Source organism: Apodemus sylvaticus, chromosome 17 (genome assembly GCF_947179515.1).
Source record: "Apodemus sylvaticus chromosome 17, mApoSyl1.1, whole genome shotgun sequence".
Classification (NCBI taxonomy): Eukaryota; Metazoa; Chordata; class Mammalia; order Rodentia; family Muridae; genus Apodemus; species Apodemus sylvaticus.
In genome coordinates this window covers 68,959,700-68,977,788 of record NC_067488.1, presented here as the reverse complement: position 1 = coordinate 68,977,788, position 18,089 = coordinate 68,959,700, and the positions used below count along the sequence as shown (strand labels likewise).

The following is an 18,089-nucleotide window of genomic DNA, read 5'->3' as shown; positions in this document are numbered from 1 at the left end:
AGGGCTCTGGAAGGTCATGGGGCTCACAGTTCAAGAAGCTGCTGGCTGTGGGGACAGAGGCTCAACAGAGGAAGTGAGATCAGATCCGCGAGCCTTCTGCCTTTCTCTCCCCAGCCTCTATTCCTGCCAAAGGGTTGGCTATCTCTGGCCCATCTTGTAGAAGCTACATGTCACACATGACACCTTAGAGACTGCTTCTGTGTTCTCCCACTGGGCAGAGGGCCACCCTTCCCTAGCCTTCTCAAATATTAGCAGACTCCTTCCTTGAGGAACTTAGATAGGTGGCATCTCTTTCCGTTTGTAAGACTGCATAGCATGCTCATGAGTAGCTGAGGTTGAAGGCCCTGGAGGTGTCCCTGGAGGTGTTAGTGGGCTCACAGCAGCTAACCTGGATTCCCAGCAGGTGGACCTCCTTCAGGGTCAGTGTGGACACTCACAAGGCTAAGAGTAAAACTCAAGTCCTGCCCAGGAAAGCATAGATTTTTCACCCACTCCCAGCCTGTGCTGCAGATCAAGAGGAAGACTGTGCTGTCTTCCCCAGCCAGAGCCCTGCCCACCCCACCCCCCATCCCCACAGCATGTCCCAGCCGCACAAGGCTCCGTGCCCCAAATTCTAAAGCTCCATCTGGTAGTTGTGCCCTGCCCCCATCCCATGGTTGGGCTCCCACCCCTGCTGGACAGAAAGGACAAGGAGGCCTTTCCCTCTATTCTGACTGCAGAGGAACAACTGCCAAGCCTTGAGGTGCGCAGACCAGATTGACTCAGAACGGACCTCTCTGGGCTTCTTTAGCCCTAGGCTGAACATTGATGGCCAGCACTGTGGACAACGGAAGGAAACAAAAGTATTAAGGGTGAAGGGCTGGAATTTGGAGGCAAAAAGATTTAGGCCAACTGGAGAGTCCAAAGGGTGGAGCCAGCTTTTGAGCAGACACTCTCATCTGAAACTTAGCTTTCTGCACTGTTCCTTAGGAATAAGGTAAACTGGCAGCTACCTCGCGCAAGTCCCTCCCTGAAGCCCTCCGAATCCAGGTTTCTGCCTTTGGGTGCGGGCTACACTCATTCCCTCTCCTGGCCCAGAGTGACGCTTCTGCAGCCAGCTCAGTCCCTGTGGTTCTGCACAGAACACATGGGACCCCAATGCCCGGATTCGAAGTCCGCCCCTTGGCGGCGGGGAGGGGCTGGGGTGGTCGCACTGGGGTCTGCGGCCCTTTAGAGCAGAGCCCTGCTACTAGGAGGCGTGCTGGGCAATAGGAAACGAGTTATTAGGAGGGAGTGGTGGAGCCGGGCCAGGCAGGAAGAAGCTAGAATAAGAAACATTTTGCTCCAGCCCCTTCCCTGTCCCGGGAGGCCGCCGCGCCGCGCCAGCCGCGCGGATCGAGCCCTTCCCGGGCTCCACAGAACGGCTCTGGACGTGAGACCCCCCGGCAGCCTCCGGCAAGGAGCGGCGGGGGTCCTGTCGCCCCGTGCAAAGGTGAGTCCGGGTCCGCTGGGCCAGGCAGAGAGACCTGTCCCTGATCTCAGGGTACCCTTCCTTCATATGAATCTCAAAGACCTCTCAGTTGGCGCATGGCAGGGTCAGTTTTAGCTGGGGAAGGCAGCCAGCAGTCCCCTGATTGTGGACACACACTTACCTGCTACTCTGACCTGAGCGTGGAAGGGAACAGGGTCGAATACAGATAGGGAATCAAAAACTTTTTTTGCTAGATATACTGAGGCCTTTAGCTTCTCTTTCCCGCCCGAGCCCTTCCATTAAATCTTCTATCCTTCTCTAGAAAGGTAAACCGGGACTGAAGGACTGAAGGATTCTTCCCTGCTGAGCTTCCTTCCACACAGAGACCACTTTCCCCAGGACAGGAGTGACTTCCCTGCTGACCCTCCTCATAGAGACCACTTTCCCCAGGACAGCTCTTGCTTCCAGAACCTGGCACCTCAACCCTTACCTCTACATGGTTGCAGAATCCCCCTGCTGTGGATGTCCTTTGTATTCCCTTTGAGGGACTCCTAGCCCTTCCCCAGGCTGAGATCCGGACTATCCGTCAGCCCTGGAGAGAACAGCTCCAGGCTAGCTGCTTTCTTAGGCCTACCTTTGAAGGACACATTCCCCTGCTTATGAGCAGCTTCTGGGTGAGTTCCAGTCCCCTCTCAGACCCTTCACGACTCAGTCTGTCTGGGGTCTTTCCTCTCTGGACCCTCAGTACTCTGCCTGGCCCCTGACCGTCTTCACAATTATCCTATGTTGTGGGTGGTTTTGCTCACACAACCTATCAGATGGGAGGTGATTGTGCCCAGCTCGTAGAAGAGAGGTCAGCTTCAGGCTTTGGACTTCTCTGAGAAGGGTTCCAGCCAATGACATCAGGAGATACCATGGTTGGGTAGTTTGTTTTTGTCTGTCTGTTTGTTGTTTGTTTGTTGACACGGAGCTGGCCTAAGATTCTCAGAGCACCCGATGATTCAGCGTTAGCCTCTTAATTGTCTCGCCTCAGGAGGCCCCTGAGCGCTGGGAGTCAGGTCAGCACCAGCACACCTGCTACGGTTGAGTCTTGCCCTGTGCCACTTGCCATACAGCCAAGTAACTCTCGTACGTCTCACCTGGGAAATGGCACCCTTCTTATGCTATCTCCTGGCTGTGAATCGTAGAAGCTGTGATTGCTGTGTTGGTCTCTGTGCTGTACAGGTCTCTCCTTTCTGCAATTTCCCTGTCAGAGCTTTTAGTCACTCACAATCAACTGTGATGTGAAAATAGTCAATGGGAACTTCCAGAACCAGAGGATTTTTTTTTTAATTCCATACTGTCTCCAGGGTGTGGTGAAATCTCCCCTCCACTCCCCTCATCTGTCATGTGAATCTTCTCTTTGTCCCCTGCATAAGTGCTGTACACTCTGCCTGTCCACGAGTCACCTGGTAGCTAGCTGTCAGGGTTATCAGGCTGATCGAGAAACCTTTATTTCATTCAACAATGGCCTGAGTGCCAGCTCCAGGGAAAAACTTTCCTGGCTATAGTATATTACTGTGGGTGTCGTATTTTATTCGTCATGTTAGTGTCTCCTGCGTCTAATATACAAATTAGACTTTATTACAGGTATGTTATAGGTAGAGGGGACAGGACATGTAGTTTGGGTTCCATGCACCCAACATGATTTGGGGGTGCATCACCCTCAGGTGAGAGGGATCCACTGTGCCGTGCTGCTTACAGATGCCTACGACTCTAGAATCCAGCCTGTTCTGCCCTATTCTACCACTATAGGCTTGATGGAATATGCAGGTGAATACTGAGACTGGCTGGGTCGGAGAGGCCAGTAAGTGCAGTGTAAAAGATAGCTGAGTTACCACAGCGCTCCCCTGCCTTGGGACAATCACCATGTGGCAGAGCCCTGCTGCTGATAGAAGCAGGAAGATTGATAGCCACAGTCCAAGGCACGCGCCTCTCTGGGTCCGCACCTGAGGCTCAAACACTGAGAAGTCTGGCAATGGTGGTTTCTGGTCAACAATACTGAGGGAGGGGGCACCAGTCATTGCCATCAGGGGTGGGGCATGTTGTTAAATGTCTTCAGAGACCAGGACTCCTTTTGCCTCTGTGAGAGCCTCGCCTAACTCCAGAGGGAGAACAATGAGTAAGGAAGGATTAAGTTGGCCACTTGAGTTTAACTCCACGCCATATTCGCCATATTCGGCAGTTTCCTGTAGGAGTGTGTGAGGCTCCAAAGAAACAAGCCCTGGAGGTTCGGTGCGTCGCCCAGAGGGAAGCCTCAGAGCACTCCACCTGCTATTACTTCCCCGAGTTAAGTTGATCTTTTAAAGTTGTTTAACGTCTGGGATTTCTGACTAACAGCAGTGATGCTTCTCTGAGCAAGAGATTTTTCATATGATTTTACTAAGGAGAAGAAGAGAAACTTCAGACCCAGATATACTCACACCCCACCTCATGCTTAACCCCAGATAGGACGTGGTTAGCTCCGTCACATTCCCAGGCTAGACCAACTTTCCCTAGGCTACTGATGTTTAGAACAGATTCTTTTCACCCCCCCCCATATTCACCCCCACCTCTGCAGTGTCACCAACTCTCTGGTCCTGTGTTATTCTCTTTCCTCCCACAGAAATAGGGAGGCACCTGGGAAGGAACTGAGAGTCCCTCCACCTGTCCATCCATCCGGCGATGTCCTGTGAAATGAACAAAAGCACAGGAGACAGGTCCGGCTCTGTGCCAGACACATTTCTCAAAGCCTGGTGCCCACCCCGATGGATCAGAATTCCCTGGGGGAACCGTTTACAATGCATGCCTTCCCTTCCTTCCTTCCTTCATTTTTGACTTTTGGAGTCATGCTTCTCTGGCCCCAGCATCTTGAGCCTTCATTTGGTATTCCCAGATCTCCAGGCTTCACAGTGCTGGGTCACAGACATGTACTGTCACTGTCCCCATCCCAGTGTGTGTCTTGCTTGTCTCAGACAGACTGAATGGAAGCCTGAAGTGGCTGACAGACCAAGGGATCTACCTAGCTGACCCACTGCATGGGGTTCCACTACACAGAAGAAAAGCAAGTCAGTGAGGTGGAAGCTTGATACACGCTCCAGAAGGACGTCTTCCTGCTAGCCAGCCATTTCCCACCTCAGGTGACGTCTTCCTGCTAGCCAGCCATTTCCCACCTCAGGTGACGTCTGCCAATAATGGCTTCTTGCCTACAGCTTTGGAACATGCCCTGTCTGCACTTATCCACACAACCCCTGCAGAGTCCTAACTGGCTACCAGTAGGGGCAAGAGGCAGGAGGTCAGGCAGAGGCTGGGATACAGCTGCAACAGCCCAGGTCTCTATTTCCTTCCCCAGACCCGGCCTCTGGGGCAGAGGAAATCCAGGCAGGAAAGCCAGGGCCTCCACTAGCCAGAAAGGTCCACCAAGCCCCCCAGCCTGACCCGAGGCATCCTGCCCCCCAAAGCCTCAGCATCTTGGGTCTTCATTTGGTACCAAGCTTAGAGCATGGGCCTCTGTTGTCTACGTGACTGTATATATAACCAGTCCTTCCAGCCTTCTGGTGTCTTCTCACAGGACCCTTCGTGTGTTGGTTCCCCAGCTGGGGATCCAGCCTGCACACCCTGCCATTCAGAAAGTCTATGTTCCTGTCTGACCCCGTTCCCTCTTGCTACAGGCTCAGCACTCTCTTGTGGCTCTGAGGCTTTGAGAAGGGAAGAGTGGTACAGCTTCTGAAGCAATAGCTGGTTTGGGTCCTGAGTTGAGGGCTATCATATCATACCAGAATCACATCTCTACCAACGTCCATCAAACTTCTAGAAGAGTGAAACCCCAGGCAAGAGTGAAACCTCAGGCAACCCTTCCTGGTCAAACACTCAGTGTCTAAGTATGTTTCACTTCCTGTACCACTGGCCCTCCCCCAGCCCTTTCCCAGGAAAGAGAAGAGAGAAGGGGGCCCAGATGGTTCTGAGAGAAAAAAAGACCTAGTCATTGTCAGACTGCTGTAAGCCTGGGGATCGGGCAGGGGCTGACCCCACCCGCTCAGGACACAGAGGAGGAAGAGCAGTTTGGGAAGGTGGGGTCTAGACCCTTGTGTTGGATTTCTGTTACTACAAGAGAATTCTAATGGATCTGGCAAGCCTCCCTGGGATGAGCCTTACTCTCTCCTTTAAAACAGAGCTGCGGGCTAGAGAGACGGCTCAGCAATTAAGAGCACTGCTCTTCCAGAGGTCCTGAGTTCAAATCCCAGCAACCACATGGTGGCTCACAACCATCTGTAATGGGATCTGATGCCCTCTTCTGTTGTGTCTGAAGACAGCTACAGTGTACTTATTTATAATAATAAATAAGTCTTAAAAATCAAAACAAAATAGAAGAGGGCCACAAAGAGCCAGTACAGCAGGTAACAATGCTACATAGGCTGAGTGACCTGAGTTTGAGCCCCAGCATCCGTGTAAAAGTAGGAGAAGGAAAACAGCTGTACAGAATTATCTCTGACTTTCACACTTGTACCTTGGCCCAAGACAGACAGACTCAATAATAATGAATACACTTAAAACAAGAAAAACCCCAGAGCTGTGTAAGATACCCATGCAGACTTCCTACGGTCGTCTCTGCTCCTGGTGGCCCCTTTAGACACCGTCCCTCTTCCAGCCCGCCCTGAGCTCCCTGCTGTGCGTGACTCCTGCCTGTTCTATCCAGACCTCAATCTAAACAATCTTGATTCCTGTAGCCGGCCTGGCGGGACCCTGAATGGCAGGAAGTGAGGACAGGAGCCTGTTTGTGTTTGAAGCAGCCAGGATGGGGGGTTGGGGGGCACCGGGAAAGGGTGGGCAGGGGTGGAGGCTAAAGTGATGGGCAAATGGCTGAGGACAAGAGATTGAGCTATGAGAGAGACGTGCTTCCCACCATAGCTCTCTGTCTGTCTGCAACCCTCCCGGCCTGTTCCCGTCTGAACCCAGCAGTGGGCACGGAGCCCCGGTCCTCTCTAGCTCCCCTCATCTACACACAGCTCCCCACCCTTTACCCCCAACAGATGGTTTCCATGGGGAAGTAAGCCAGGACTTCCCTTGCAGGCCCCGCCCTAAAGCCAGACGTAGCAGTTGGGAGGTGGCCTCCCTGCCTCCCCCCCAAAAGAAACCTCTCAGTGATTTCCTCCTGGTAGGAGGAGACCTTGGTCACCACAGCTATCACAATTTGAAGATCTCACCACATCTCTTCTCCTCCTATCTCCAAGGACCATGACCTTAGGGATCTTCAGAAGGGGCCTTTTTATGCTGTTGGTGGCCTTAGGCCTAACCAGGGGTGAGTATGGGAGGGGCAGTGTGGAAACGGGGGGCGGGGGGCTGAATAGAGGAAGGCTATCTGGGTTCAGCTCAGCTTTTGCTGGGAACTGGAACGGGTGGGGGGCTTGGGGGGACTGAGAACAGGAGCCTGGCTGGAGGGGGGGGACTATAGTCCTATAGACCAGGCTCCCAGCTGTTCCCACCTTCCTTTATATCTAAGTGACACTGACTTGCAAGCTGGGCTCCTTCCAGGATAGAACCTGCATCTTGGGCGGAGAGAGTAAGAGGAAAGCTTGCTATTCACTGTGAACAGGGAGAGCCCGAGACCACGGCAGGATCCTTATCAGGGAGAAAAGGTCCCAGTACAGACTGTGGACAGAAACTGGCTTCTCAGTCTCCACTGCCTGTGTAGCTAGGGGCAGGGCTCTGAGGAAGAACAGTTAGGGGATGGAATTAAAGGGCAAGGCTTGAGGGGTTTGCCTGTGAGATCAGAAGGGACGGGAGGAGCGCCTGAATCCCTCATGTCCCCAGGAGACTTGGTGAAGCCCTCCAAGCTGGTGAACTGCATCTGTGAGAACCCGCACTGCAAGAAGCCAGTCTGCCAGGGTGCGTGGTGCACGGTGGTTCTGGTTCGAGAGCAAGGCAGGCACCCCCAGGTCTCTCGGGGCTGCGGAAGTCAGAACCAGGAGCTCTGCTTGGGTCGTCCCACGGAGTTTGTGAACCATCACTGCTGCTATAGATCCTTCTGCAACCAAAACGTGTCCCTGAGGCTGGAGGGTATGCAGGGTGGCTCTCCCACTCTTCCTCCTCTCCCTGCCCTGCCCCCTTGCCTTGCTTTCTTCTCATGCTCCGGAGAGGGTGTGGGGAGGCGGTATGCTGGGATCTGACTGTAAGCAGTCTGGCTCAGGGTCAGGAGAGCTGGCCTGGTGGAGCCGGGACTCAATGTCCCCCTTCTCCAGCCACCCAAATTCCTTCAGAGGAGCCAAAAGGAGATACCCATCTGCCTCTGATCCTGGGTCCTATACTGGCCTTGCTGGTCCTGGTGGCCCTGGGCGCTCTGGGCTTGTGGCATGTCCGGCGAAGGCAGGAGAAGCAGCGGGGTCTGCACAGTGACCTGGGAGAGTCCAGTCTCATCCTGAAGGCATCTGACCAGGGAGACAGCATGTTGGGGGTATGGGACTGGGGCAACCGGGGACCCAGGGTGGAGGGTGGGTGTGTAGACAGGAGCAAACGGAAGGGTCAGCCAAAGATGACAGTGAGAACCAAGCTGTGTACAGCAGTGGGGCAGTGGTAGGGAACAGAGAAGGCCGTGGCTGACAGGAGTAGCCATTGAGTAACTACTCGGTGTCCCTAGGACTTCCTGGACAGCGACTGTACCACGGGCAGCGGCTCCGGGCTCCCCTTCTTGGTGCAGAGGACAGTAGCAAGGCAGGTCGCGCTGGTGGAGTGTGTGGGTAAGCACTCAGTGAGCTGGGGGTCGGCGGCTACCAAAGGCTCCATAGGCCTGGAGAGGTCGGGAAGCCCTTGGCTTCCAGGGTCACAGATGGCTCCAGCCTGGGCCAGAGTAAGAGACTCTGCTGGGCAGGGAGTGGGTTGGTTCTGGGCCAAGGTTGGGTCCTTCTGCAAGGACAGGGATGAGCTGATATGCTAAGGGTAGCCCAAAGCTGGGACAAGATGTTAATAAAGGTATATTCAGGTTTGGGGCGAGCAATGGGGCTCAGCAGGTGATGGCACTGGTACCAAGCCTGGTAATCTAAATTCAATCTCTGGGACACACACAAGAAGAGAGAACTGTCTCCTCTGATCTCCATATATGATCCTAGTTAGTGTGTATCACACACATATAAACACATACCACAAAAGACTGACTGAATAAATAAATAAATAAATAAATAAATAAATAAATAAATAAATAAATGTGATTTTTAAAAATTTTAAAAGGCAGCTGGGGCGGTGGCACATGTCTTTAATCCCAGCACTAGGGAGGCAGAGGTAGGCAGATCTCTGTGAGTTCAAGGCCAGCTTGCTCTACACAGCAAGTTCCAAATCAGCCAGACAAAGTGAGACCTTATCTTCAAAAAAATAAAAATAAAAATAAAAATCAGGTTTTTCACAGAAGGGATCTTCATGGCATTCAGAATTGGGGGTGGGGGCTTCTGAGACTATGTGCGTCTAGTATGCGTCCTAATTCTTCCCCTGGCCACTGATTTAGGAAAGGGCCGATATGGTGAGGTGTGGCGCGGTTCGTGGCATGGCGAGAGTGTGGCTGTCAAGATTTTCTCCTCCCGAGACGAGCAGTCCTGGTTCCGGGAGACGGAGATCTACAACACAGTTCTGCTTAGACACGACAACATCCTAGGCAAGCTGGGGACATGGCTGTTACTCCAGGCCTAGGCTGTCAGCTCGCTTAGCTCAGGGCTGGAATACAAGGAACTCTGGGCACTGATGGAACCCTGAGTGACCGACCCCCAGACTGCTTCAGTCTTCAGTCTCTGCCCCACGCCTTCTGTGCCTCTCAGCCCTACCTTCCCCTCACCACTCCTTCCTCCTGGGTACTCCGGTTAAGACGTCACACCCTCTGCTCACAGGCTTCATCGCCTCCGACATGACCTCGCGGAACTCCAGCACGCAGCTGTGGCTCATCACCCACTACCACGAACACGGCTCCCTCTATGACTTTCTGCAGAGGCAGACGCTGGAGCCCCAGTTGGCCTTGAGGCTAGCTGTGTCCGCGGCCTGTGGCCTGGCCCACCTACACGTCGAGATCTTTGGCACTCAAGGCAAACCAGCCATCGCCCATCGTGACCTCAAGAGTCGCAATGTGCTGGTCAAGAGCAACTTGCAGTGTTGCATCGCAGACCTGGGTGAGCAGGAGGGAAAGGGGTGGGGCTTCACCTGTGGGCGGGGCTTGCCTGCTTGGCCCTGTCTGTTTCTGTAGGGGAGAGAATTGGTGCTTTAAAAACTAGGCAGCCGTGGTGTACACCTTTAATCCCACCCAGCACTTGGGAGGCAGAGACAGGCAGATTTCTGAGTTCGGGACCAGCCTGGTCTACAGAGTGAGTTCCAGGACAGCCAGGGCTACATAGAGAAATCCTGTCCTGAAAAACTGAAAAACAAAGAACAAGACAAAACAAAAAACAACAGCAACAACAAAAGTGTTTCCAAACTGGGATTTTAATCCTAGCACTCGGGAGGCAGAGGCAGTCTGATATCTGAGTTCAAGGTTAGCCTGGTCTACAGAGTGAGTTCCAGTATAACCAGGCTACATAGAAAAACCGCCGTCTCAAAAGGAACTGTTTCCAGCCCAGACTCCATGCTACCTCCAGAAAAGGGGCGGGGCATCAAGAGCGAGATCGCCCTGACTTCTTTGAGAACATGGCTCCTTCCAACACACCTGGAAGTTCTACTATGTGAGATAGGCATCATCATGGTCTTTGGGACCCTTGACAATGCTATAAAGCAACAAAGGCCGTTATCTGTATTCCAGGCATCTTAGAGCAGGTCTCCCGTGCCCTGTTCGTCCATGTTTGCCTGTTTCCCACCCTCACTTCCCTTCCATGTTTCCCATCCTCACTTCCCTTCCATGTTTCCCATCCTCACTTCCCTTCCATGTTTCCCATCCTCACTGCATCTGACCATATCAAGCCTGCCTGGGCTCCCCTGTGGGAACCCTGCAGAACTGACAAGCCCAACACCCACAGGACTGGCTGTGATGCACTCACAAAGCAGCGATTACCTGGACATCGGCAACAACCCCCGAGTGGGTACCAAGAGATACATGGCACCGGAAGTGCTAGATGAGCAGATCCGCACAGACTGCTTTGAGTCGTACAAGTGGACAGACATCTGGGCCTTCGGCCTAGTGCTGTGGGAGATTGCCCGGCGGACCATCATCAATGGTGAGAGGCCACAGAATGCAGGGTGTGTGTGTGTGTGTGTGTGTGTGTGTGTAGATATATGGAGGACTGGGTTTCCTGTAGTGGCTGGTGCCCTTGACCTGAGGGTTTGAGGCTAGATCTCCTAGCTTTCTTTTCATAAATGGACTAGTTCGGCACAGATGGGCTTTAAGGCCTGCAAGCGTGTGGGCATGGCCTTGAACTCTTGTGTTAGGGACAAAAAAAAATATAGCCAGAGCTGGGAATATATCGAGGTGGTAGAATGCTTAATTGACATGTTCAAGGCCATAGGTTTTGATCCTGAGCATGGTGGGTGGGGTGGGGGTGGGGCAGGAAAGCAGCTAAGCCAGCATTTATAGAAGTTAAACATGTGTCACATGTGTCTCCCTGTATACTCTATCTTGTTGAAGTCTCCTACTTTGGTAAGAGTTGATGTTGGTCCATGAGATTGCCTGGACTCGGTTCCAGGTTTTGTCATGACAGGGAGTACGTAGCCTCGGTGCCTGCTTCATTTGTGAAATTAGAAAAAAAAAGTGTAATTGTAGACTTGTTCCAATTAAGTATTTAGAACAATATCTACAAGTTGGTGTAATTTCAGTACACCAAATTTGATCCAAGTTCAAGACCAGCCTGGTCTATATAGACAGCGAGTTTCAGGTCAGCCAGGGCTACACAGAGAAGAAAAGGAAAACAGTCCCCAGAGCTAAATGTTAGTGGTCATAATGAAAGAGTACCACCATAATATTATTCCATTTTCTTTTTTTTTAAAGATTTATTTATTACATGTAAGTACACTGTAGCTGTCCTCAGACACACCAGAAGAGGATGTCAGATCTCATTACAGGTGGTTATGAGCCACCATGTGGTTGCTGGGATTTGAACTCAGGACCTTTGCAAGAGCAGTCGGTTCTCTTACCTGCTGAGCCACTTCTCCAGCCCCTATTTCATTTTCTAAAAGAAAAGACAGAGATGCAGGCTTATGGCTGGCTGTCTTAAGTCAGGCCATCTGATTCTGAGCCAGGGCTCTCTGTTACGGTGGCGGTTAAATGGTGGTCCTGGTTTCTTTGTTCATGTGTAAGCTATCTGTCGTCTGTGCTGCCTGCTTATCACAACCGCATTATCACAGTGGATTGCCACAGGAGACCATAACTTGGAAAAGCTGTAGAAGCACCTGTCTGTGTAGCCCTGTGCTGGCCTGTACTGGCCTGCGGCTGATGGCCTCTCAACCCTGAGGTAGATGGAGGACCACAGGTTGACTGGCCAGCTAGCTGCTGCAGTGTTACTCTTTGAGGAGCCTGTCTATGACCAGGGTTGCTGGGAGTCCTGAACGTTTGCTGACAATCCCCAGGGCATGACTACAGCACCGCTCCTTTGGAATAGAGATGTTTGCATTCCCTAAGCATCTACCAGGAGCCATCCTTTCCCAACATCATTCCTCCTCAGTGGTCATCTGTGACAGCAGAGACCCAGATGTCACCAGAGTCTCTCAGGGGGTTCTGATCCCTGGGTATTTACTGCTGAATCTGAGTTGCTGGAGTTGGGGAAGGGGTAGGGTACCTGGATAAAATCAAAGAAGTAGGCCTGGCTATAGGCAGGAATGGAAGGGCTGATGGATTTGCCTTGGGCTCCTGGGGCAGAGGGGAAGCTCTGTCAGCCTCACACAGACTCCTAGCGCATTATAAACACTGTAATCTGGTGTCAGCCCCGGCGCTGATTAAAGGCTCATTAGACACGCTCAGGCCTCTGCAAATCGCTGATTAGGGCGCTGGCGGCACAGGGGCAGCCTGGAAGCCGGCCACGGAGAGAACAGCTGCTGAAGGCTTCTCTGAGGTTGTGGCCTACGTGGTCGCAGAAGCAGCCTGGGATTGGGAAGCAGGAAGAGACATGGGGGTGCCTCTGACCCCACAGGCATACCTTTCAAAAAAAGGCTTGGGATAACTTGACATGGGGTAGGGACACTGTTTGTCACGGGGTCTACAGAGACATGAGCCTTCCCTGATGGTAAGCACATCTTATTTGGACCAGGGAGTAAATCTTTTGCTTCTAGAAGAGGAGTTTTTCTGTTCTTTGTTGTCCTTATTATCAGCCTTATCCAGCCCTACCTACTATAAATGCACCTGAAAGAGCAGAATCGTGGAATTTGATGTTGGATTTCTGCCTTAAGTCCCAGCTCTGTCACTTGCTACCTGTTGATCCTTAAAGACAAACTTTCTGAACCTTTGGACCTACTGTTTTGGTTCATGACTTGATGCTACAATGTTGCAGTCCCCATAGGCCACTGTGAGGCTTTCGGGCAGAGCTCTAAGGACCCCGTCTGGCACACAGGAAGTGCTCTGTGTCAACACCAGCTGTTGGTATAATCAGGCATCAGTCAGGGAGTGGTACCCAGGCCTAGGGTGGAAGACAGCTGAGCAAGATGGAAATGAGATCCAGCCCGGAAAGCCGAAAGATGAGTTTCAAGTCCTGACTGTGCCGTGGCTGGCTAGGCAACGTGAATCCGGTGCTTCTGAGTCTAAGTTTCTCCATTTGTGACTCGGGTGGTACCACACAGAGATACCAGGAGGATGAACGGGAAAGCGTGGCATGCGCTTATCACAGACTGGGGAAGTGTGTAACACAAGCAGTAGTTCTGAGCTCCATGTACAGTTGCTATGTTATAGGACAGGATCCTTCTCTGGAGCAATATAGCCAAGCAGCTGCCGCCAGGCAGTCATCCTCTGCGTGGTCTGGGTCCCAAGTGATTGTCCCTCATCCCTTGAATCCCCAGGCATTGTGGAGGATTACAGGCCACCCTTCTATGACATGGTACCCAATGACCCCAGTTTTGAGGACATGAAAAAGGTGGTGTGTGTTGACCAGCAAACCCCCACCATTCCTAACCGGCTGGCTGCAGATCCGGTAAGGTCTCTACTTGGGCTGGGGCTGGGGCTGGGGCGGGGTGGGGGGCGTGGCTGGGCGGAGGGGCGTGGTTGGGCTAGGACTGGGCGGGGCTGGGGCAGCAAGGGTGGAGATTGATTCTCAGCTGGAATTTCTGAGTTCAGGATCTTGGTTCTATAACCTCTGATTCTTGGATAGATGGTGGGTTGTTCTGGGTATTCCCTCCCACACACCTGGCTTGGGAATCCTCCATCCTTGTTGGACCTTTCAGTCAATCTAATTTTAGACTCACCTGTGAGAATCAGAGAGTCTCTGCTAAAATTCTCCTAACTGGTTTTTGTTGTTGTTGATGATTTTCTTCTCAAGACATTCTATACTATAAGAAATACACACACACACACACACTCTCTCTCTCTCTCTCTTAAGTTATGTATACACATACACATGTAAGCAGACTCATGGCACCATGAAGACAAAACCTGTGTTTTTAGTTCACTTTTTTTTTTTTTGGTTTTCTTTTTTCTTTTTTGAGACAGGAGTCTTACTTTGTAGTGCTGGGTGGCCTGGAACTTGCTATGTATAGACCAGGCTGAACTCGAACTCAAGGAGACCCACCTACCTGCCTGCCTCCTGAGAGCTGGGATGAAAGGTTTTTGAATCATGCCCAGCTTACTCCTTTTTAAAAAAAAAAAAAAGCATTTCTTCGCCGGGCACATTGGTACACGCCTTTAATCCTAACACTGTGAGGTGGAAGCTGGTGGATCTCTAAGTACAAAACCAGCCTGAGTGAGTTCTAGGACAGTCAGAGTTACACAGAGAAACCCGGTCTCAATGCCCCAAACAAGCAAAAGCAAGCAAACAAACAACAAATTACTTCTTTCGATTTCATAAAATATGATGTATTTTGGCCATGTGCCTCTCATCATCATTCCTCATCCTTTCTCCTCCCGCTCAGCCCCTCCTTCTTCCCAAGAAGCACCTCCCACTTCTCATTCCAATAGTCCTACCATCTACCTTGGTGCCGCCTACACTAAGACTCAACACATTTGTACTGATAGATAATAAACATTAAGCATGTGTATACATATGAGACCACATAGATGCCTTCCAGTGCACAGATGTATACTCACTCTTAGGAACTAGAGGCAGGCTGCCATGTCCAGGGGCAGCTGAGCTTCTTGGGATGGGCTCCTTCTGGGAGACAGGCACGTTGGGGGCAATGCTGGCCGTTGCCACACTCTCCGTCATAGTTGGTGGAGGGGCAGGGAGTCAGTGCCCTGTGCACTCTAGGGCTCAGGCTGCAAGAGGCAACACAGACTTGCAGAAAGACTCTTCAGAGCGGATCCTGGGCGTGGGTAGGTGCTCCCCAAGGGCTGTGCACTGGGGTGTCTGTGAGTTCTCAAAGGCCTCCTCCATGCCCTCCCACGCCCTCTCCTGCTTGTTTCTGCTGCCTCTTGCACTTCTCCCCCCTTCATTCTCACCTCCTTCCCTTCTCCTCCTCCCTCCCCACTCTCAGTTTTTCAAGACAGGGTCTATTTCACCCTGGCTGTCCTGTCTCTCACTCTCTGGTCCTGGCTAGCCTCAAACTCAGAGATCCGCCTGACTTTGCCTCCCAAGTGCTGGGATTAAAGGCGTGCGCCACCACCGCACGGCTCCATTCTCTCTCGTGCCTGGCCTTCTTCCTCCAGTCCAATACACTCTCTTCCCGCCCTTTCTCCTACTATGTCTCCCAATACTGAGCCTTTGCCTCCTCCCGCCATGCCTCCTTTCCATCTTTCTGACCCATATACCTCTTCATCCTCTCTGCCTCTCTCCCAACCCCCCAGGTCCTCTCCGGGCTGGCCCAGATGATGCGAGAGTGCTGGTACCCCAACCCCACCGCTCGCCTCACTGCACTGCGCATAAAGAAGACATTACAGAAGCTCAGCCACAATCCAGAGAAGCCCAAAGGGATTCACTAGCCCAGGGTCACCGGACTTTTCTCTGCCTAAAGTATGTGCTGGGGCAGAAGATGCAGCCTGCCTGGGCAGAGGTAGCAGCGTGAGTGTAGAGAGGTAGGGCGGCACACCCTGCCCTATGTGCCCTGCTCAGCTTGCCTCCCCTCCTCCCCCCAGCCCATACAGCCAAAAATACAGCTGGGCTGAAATTCAATCTGCCTCCGTCTGGCCTGCCCAAAGTGGCTGGCTCTCTGACGCCTGGCTGGTTTCCCCATCCCCAAGGCCAGCAGGGTACACCCCCTACCACTCCCGGGACAGAGTGGCCAAGCCGGGGAATCCTGGGCCGGGATCCTGGGCTTTCACTCCCCTGTACCCTTGGTCAACCTTACTGCTCCATCAGAGCTGCCAGGATGATGCAGGGCCCTGTCCAGCTTCTGTAGACATTCCACCTGCTGGGGCTCGGCCAGAGGGGCACTCGGCAGCCTCGGTGTCTCTCTGTGGGTGTTTATTGCTTCTGTGATGCCTTTCAGTTGTCCTGACTAGACCCCCTGGCTAGTGAGTGCTAGTCTCTTGGGACAGGCGGCACCTGACCTTCTGTCCCCTTACCGTCTCAGCTGACTCAGCAGGGCATCAAAACCCAAGAGTCCTCTGAGGAGAAGGCCAAGCACAGTGTAAGGGACCCAGAGCAGCTCCCGTTGACAGGAGAGGTATTCACCATCTGACGATTTTAGGTTTTGTCCTGAAGTCCTTTGAGGTGTCTCAGACCCCGATTTTCTTGGAACCTCATGCGGTGTGGAAGCTAAGTCTTGTCTACTGCACCCCTTCCCTATCACCTGAGTCAAGCCGGCATTTGTAAATATCCACCAGGGTCCAGGATGGCCTAAAGCGCCCACCCCCTGGGTTGATCTCCAGGCCCCAGCTCTTGCCTATAACTAGCTAGCGGCCATCCTGGGACCTGGGCAGCACAGGAACGTCTGACTTCCTCTGTGGCTTGGCTTCTGCCCAGGGCTCAGGGGTGGCTTCCTTTGGGGTCTCCAAGACTGAAAGAAATTTGTCCCCTGTCAAGAAGCCTCGCAATCAGGGTTCTGCTTCCTACTGCGTGTGGCTCTCTGGCCAAAGCCCACACACACCCTGGGCCAGGCCCCAGAAAGTGTGCCTTGGGAAAACTTAGCCTAGAGAAACCCCGAGAGTCTCGCATTTAGAAATGGGAAGGGTACGCCCATGATCTGAACAAGTGAAACCGAAGCCGGGTTTGATGGACTGAAGAGAAGCGGACTGTAGGCAAGGCTTGGGGAGGGTGAAGGATGGCTCAGGCAAGGGACAAAATCAGCCTCCTTCTTGGAAAGACCTGCTCTAGAAACTGCTGGCTGTTGAAGGGAGAAACGGCGTCAACTCATCCTGCTCCACACATGCGCAGACCCCTTGAGTTCCTCCGGTGTGTCCTCCCACCTCTCCATCTCTGTTCTCTCTCTCAAGCCTGCCTCTCAGCAGTGCGCAAGGACTAAGGAGAACCAGGAAGTGAAAGGAGATGGAAACAGAAGTAGACCGGCCTGTCCCCAACCAGTGGGGCAAAGTCTGATGGTTCTCCGGTCACTGGAGCCAGGGAACCGCTTTCTTGCCTGAAGGATTTCATTTCTACTGAACTTGGGAACAAATTCATCCTCAGACTCCACAGCCAGAAATGGAAGACAGTAGTAGTTCCTCCAAAGTAGAGGGGGGTTGAACGGCTGGAGATGTGGCAAAGAACGTGGCCCTCTAGAGACAACTATCTCCAAATGCTTCTGAGAGCAGGTGTGCAAATGGAACCACACAGCTTATGGGAGCACTTAGCCCGTGACAGGCGCGTAGTAGGTCTTCAATAAACCATATTTGACCACTCCTGAGTTTCTGCTGTCTTCCAGGCTAGTAATCCCGCAGTGGTCCATTTGCAGAGGTCCAGAGAGAACCCGAGGGGATGGGAAGTAGAGAATCCCAAAGTACACACCACCACATTTCCCTGGGACAAGCTTGCTCTAGAACGCCACTATACCTAGAACTGCTGCTGAGGCTCAAACTTCAGATCCCACCCTGGATAGAAAGCAACCTGATCCATGCTGGCCAAGTCGCCCTCTGCTGGCCAACGCGCTGCCCACAGCTGCCCTGCTCCCTTCCCACAGTTGGTTGGCTCCTCCCCGTCCTCGCCGCGGCGTGCGTGCTTGCGTGCATGAGCTCCGCTGTTCTCGACTGTCGGGACTGTGCCTGGAAACCACACCTAGCAAAGAAGCTTTTTGCTTCCTTACTCAGAGGCGGCTTCGCCCCTCCCTGTTCAGCTCCTTCTTAATTCCCTCCCTAGGTGCCCCCACCCCTTGTCTGGAATTAGTCCACACTCCCAGAATGAAAAGCTCCCCTTACCTGGAAATCCCAGAGCACCTCAGGCCCCCTCCCACCCCATCCCGAAAGTTGTGTGCTTCTGGGGGGGTGATATAGAGTTGCCTACTGAAGGAAGCTGGGAGGAGTCTTTTGGTTCAGTCCAGCCCAGAAATACAAACATTCTAAGAAGAGGGTGCTGGACCTTTCTTAGGAAAACAGGGAGAGTGCCCCAGTTTCTTCTGCGGTTGACAATGTGCTCTGCTCCCCATGCCTCCAAGTGAG

The 18,089-nt window shown here is 52.7% G+C and overlaps 1 protein-coding gene across 10 annotated transcripts; it reads left to right on the top strand.

Moving 5' to 3' along the window:
- The first annotated feature begins 1,321 nt into the window (after positions 1-1,321).
- On the top strand, positions 1,322-17,334 carry Acvrl1 (activin A receptor like type 1). Of its 10 annotated transcripts, XM_052160758.1 has the most exons (13): positions 1,323-1,471; positions 1,773-2,124; positions 4,444-4,608; positions 5,140-5,349; positions 6,700-6,767; positions 7,280-7,525; positions 7,708-7,919; positions 8,103-8,202; positions 8,961-9,107; positions 9,337-9,612; positions 10,450-10,647; positions 13,412-13,542; positions 15,348-17,334. In XM_052160758.1, exons 5-13 carry the CDS (start codon positions 6,704-6,706, stop codon positions 15,480-15,482), a joined length of 1,509 nt encoding a protein of 502 aa, XP_052016718.1. In that variant the 5' UTR covers positions 1,323-1,471; positions 1,773-2,124; positions 4,444-4,608; positions 5,140-5,349; positions 6,700-6,703; the 3' UTR covers positions 15,483-17,334. The 10 variants fall into 10 exon arrangements, with proteins under 10 accessions (XP_052016726.1, XP_052016718.1, XP_052016719.1 ...); XM_052160766.1 differs by lacking the exon at positions 1,773-2,124 and having other exon boundaries at positions 1,322-1,471; positions 7,726-7,919; XM_052160759.1 differs by lacking the exon at positions 1,773-2,124 and having other exon boundaries at positions 4,448-4,608.
- The last annotated feature ends 755 nt before the right edge of the window (positions 17,335-18,089 follow it).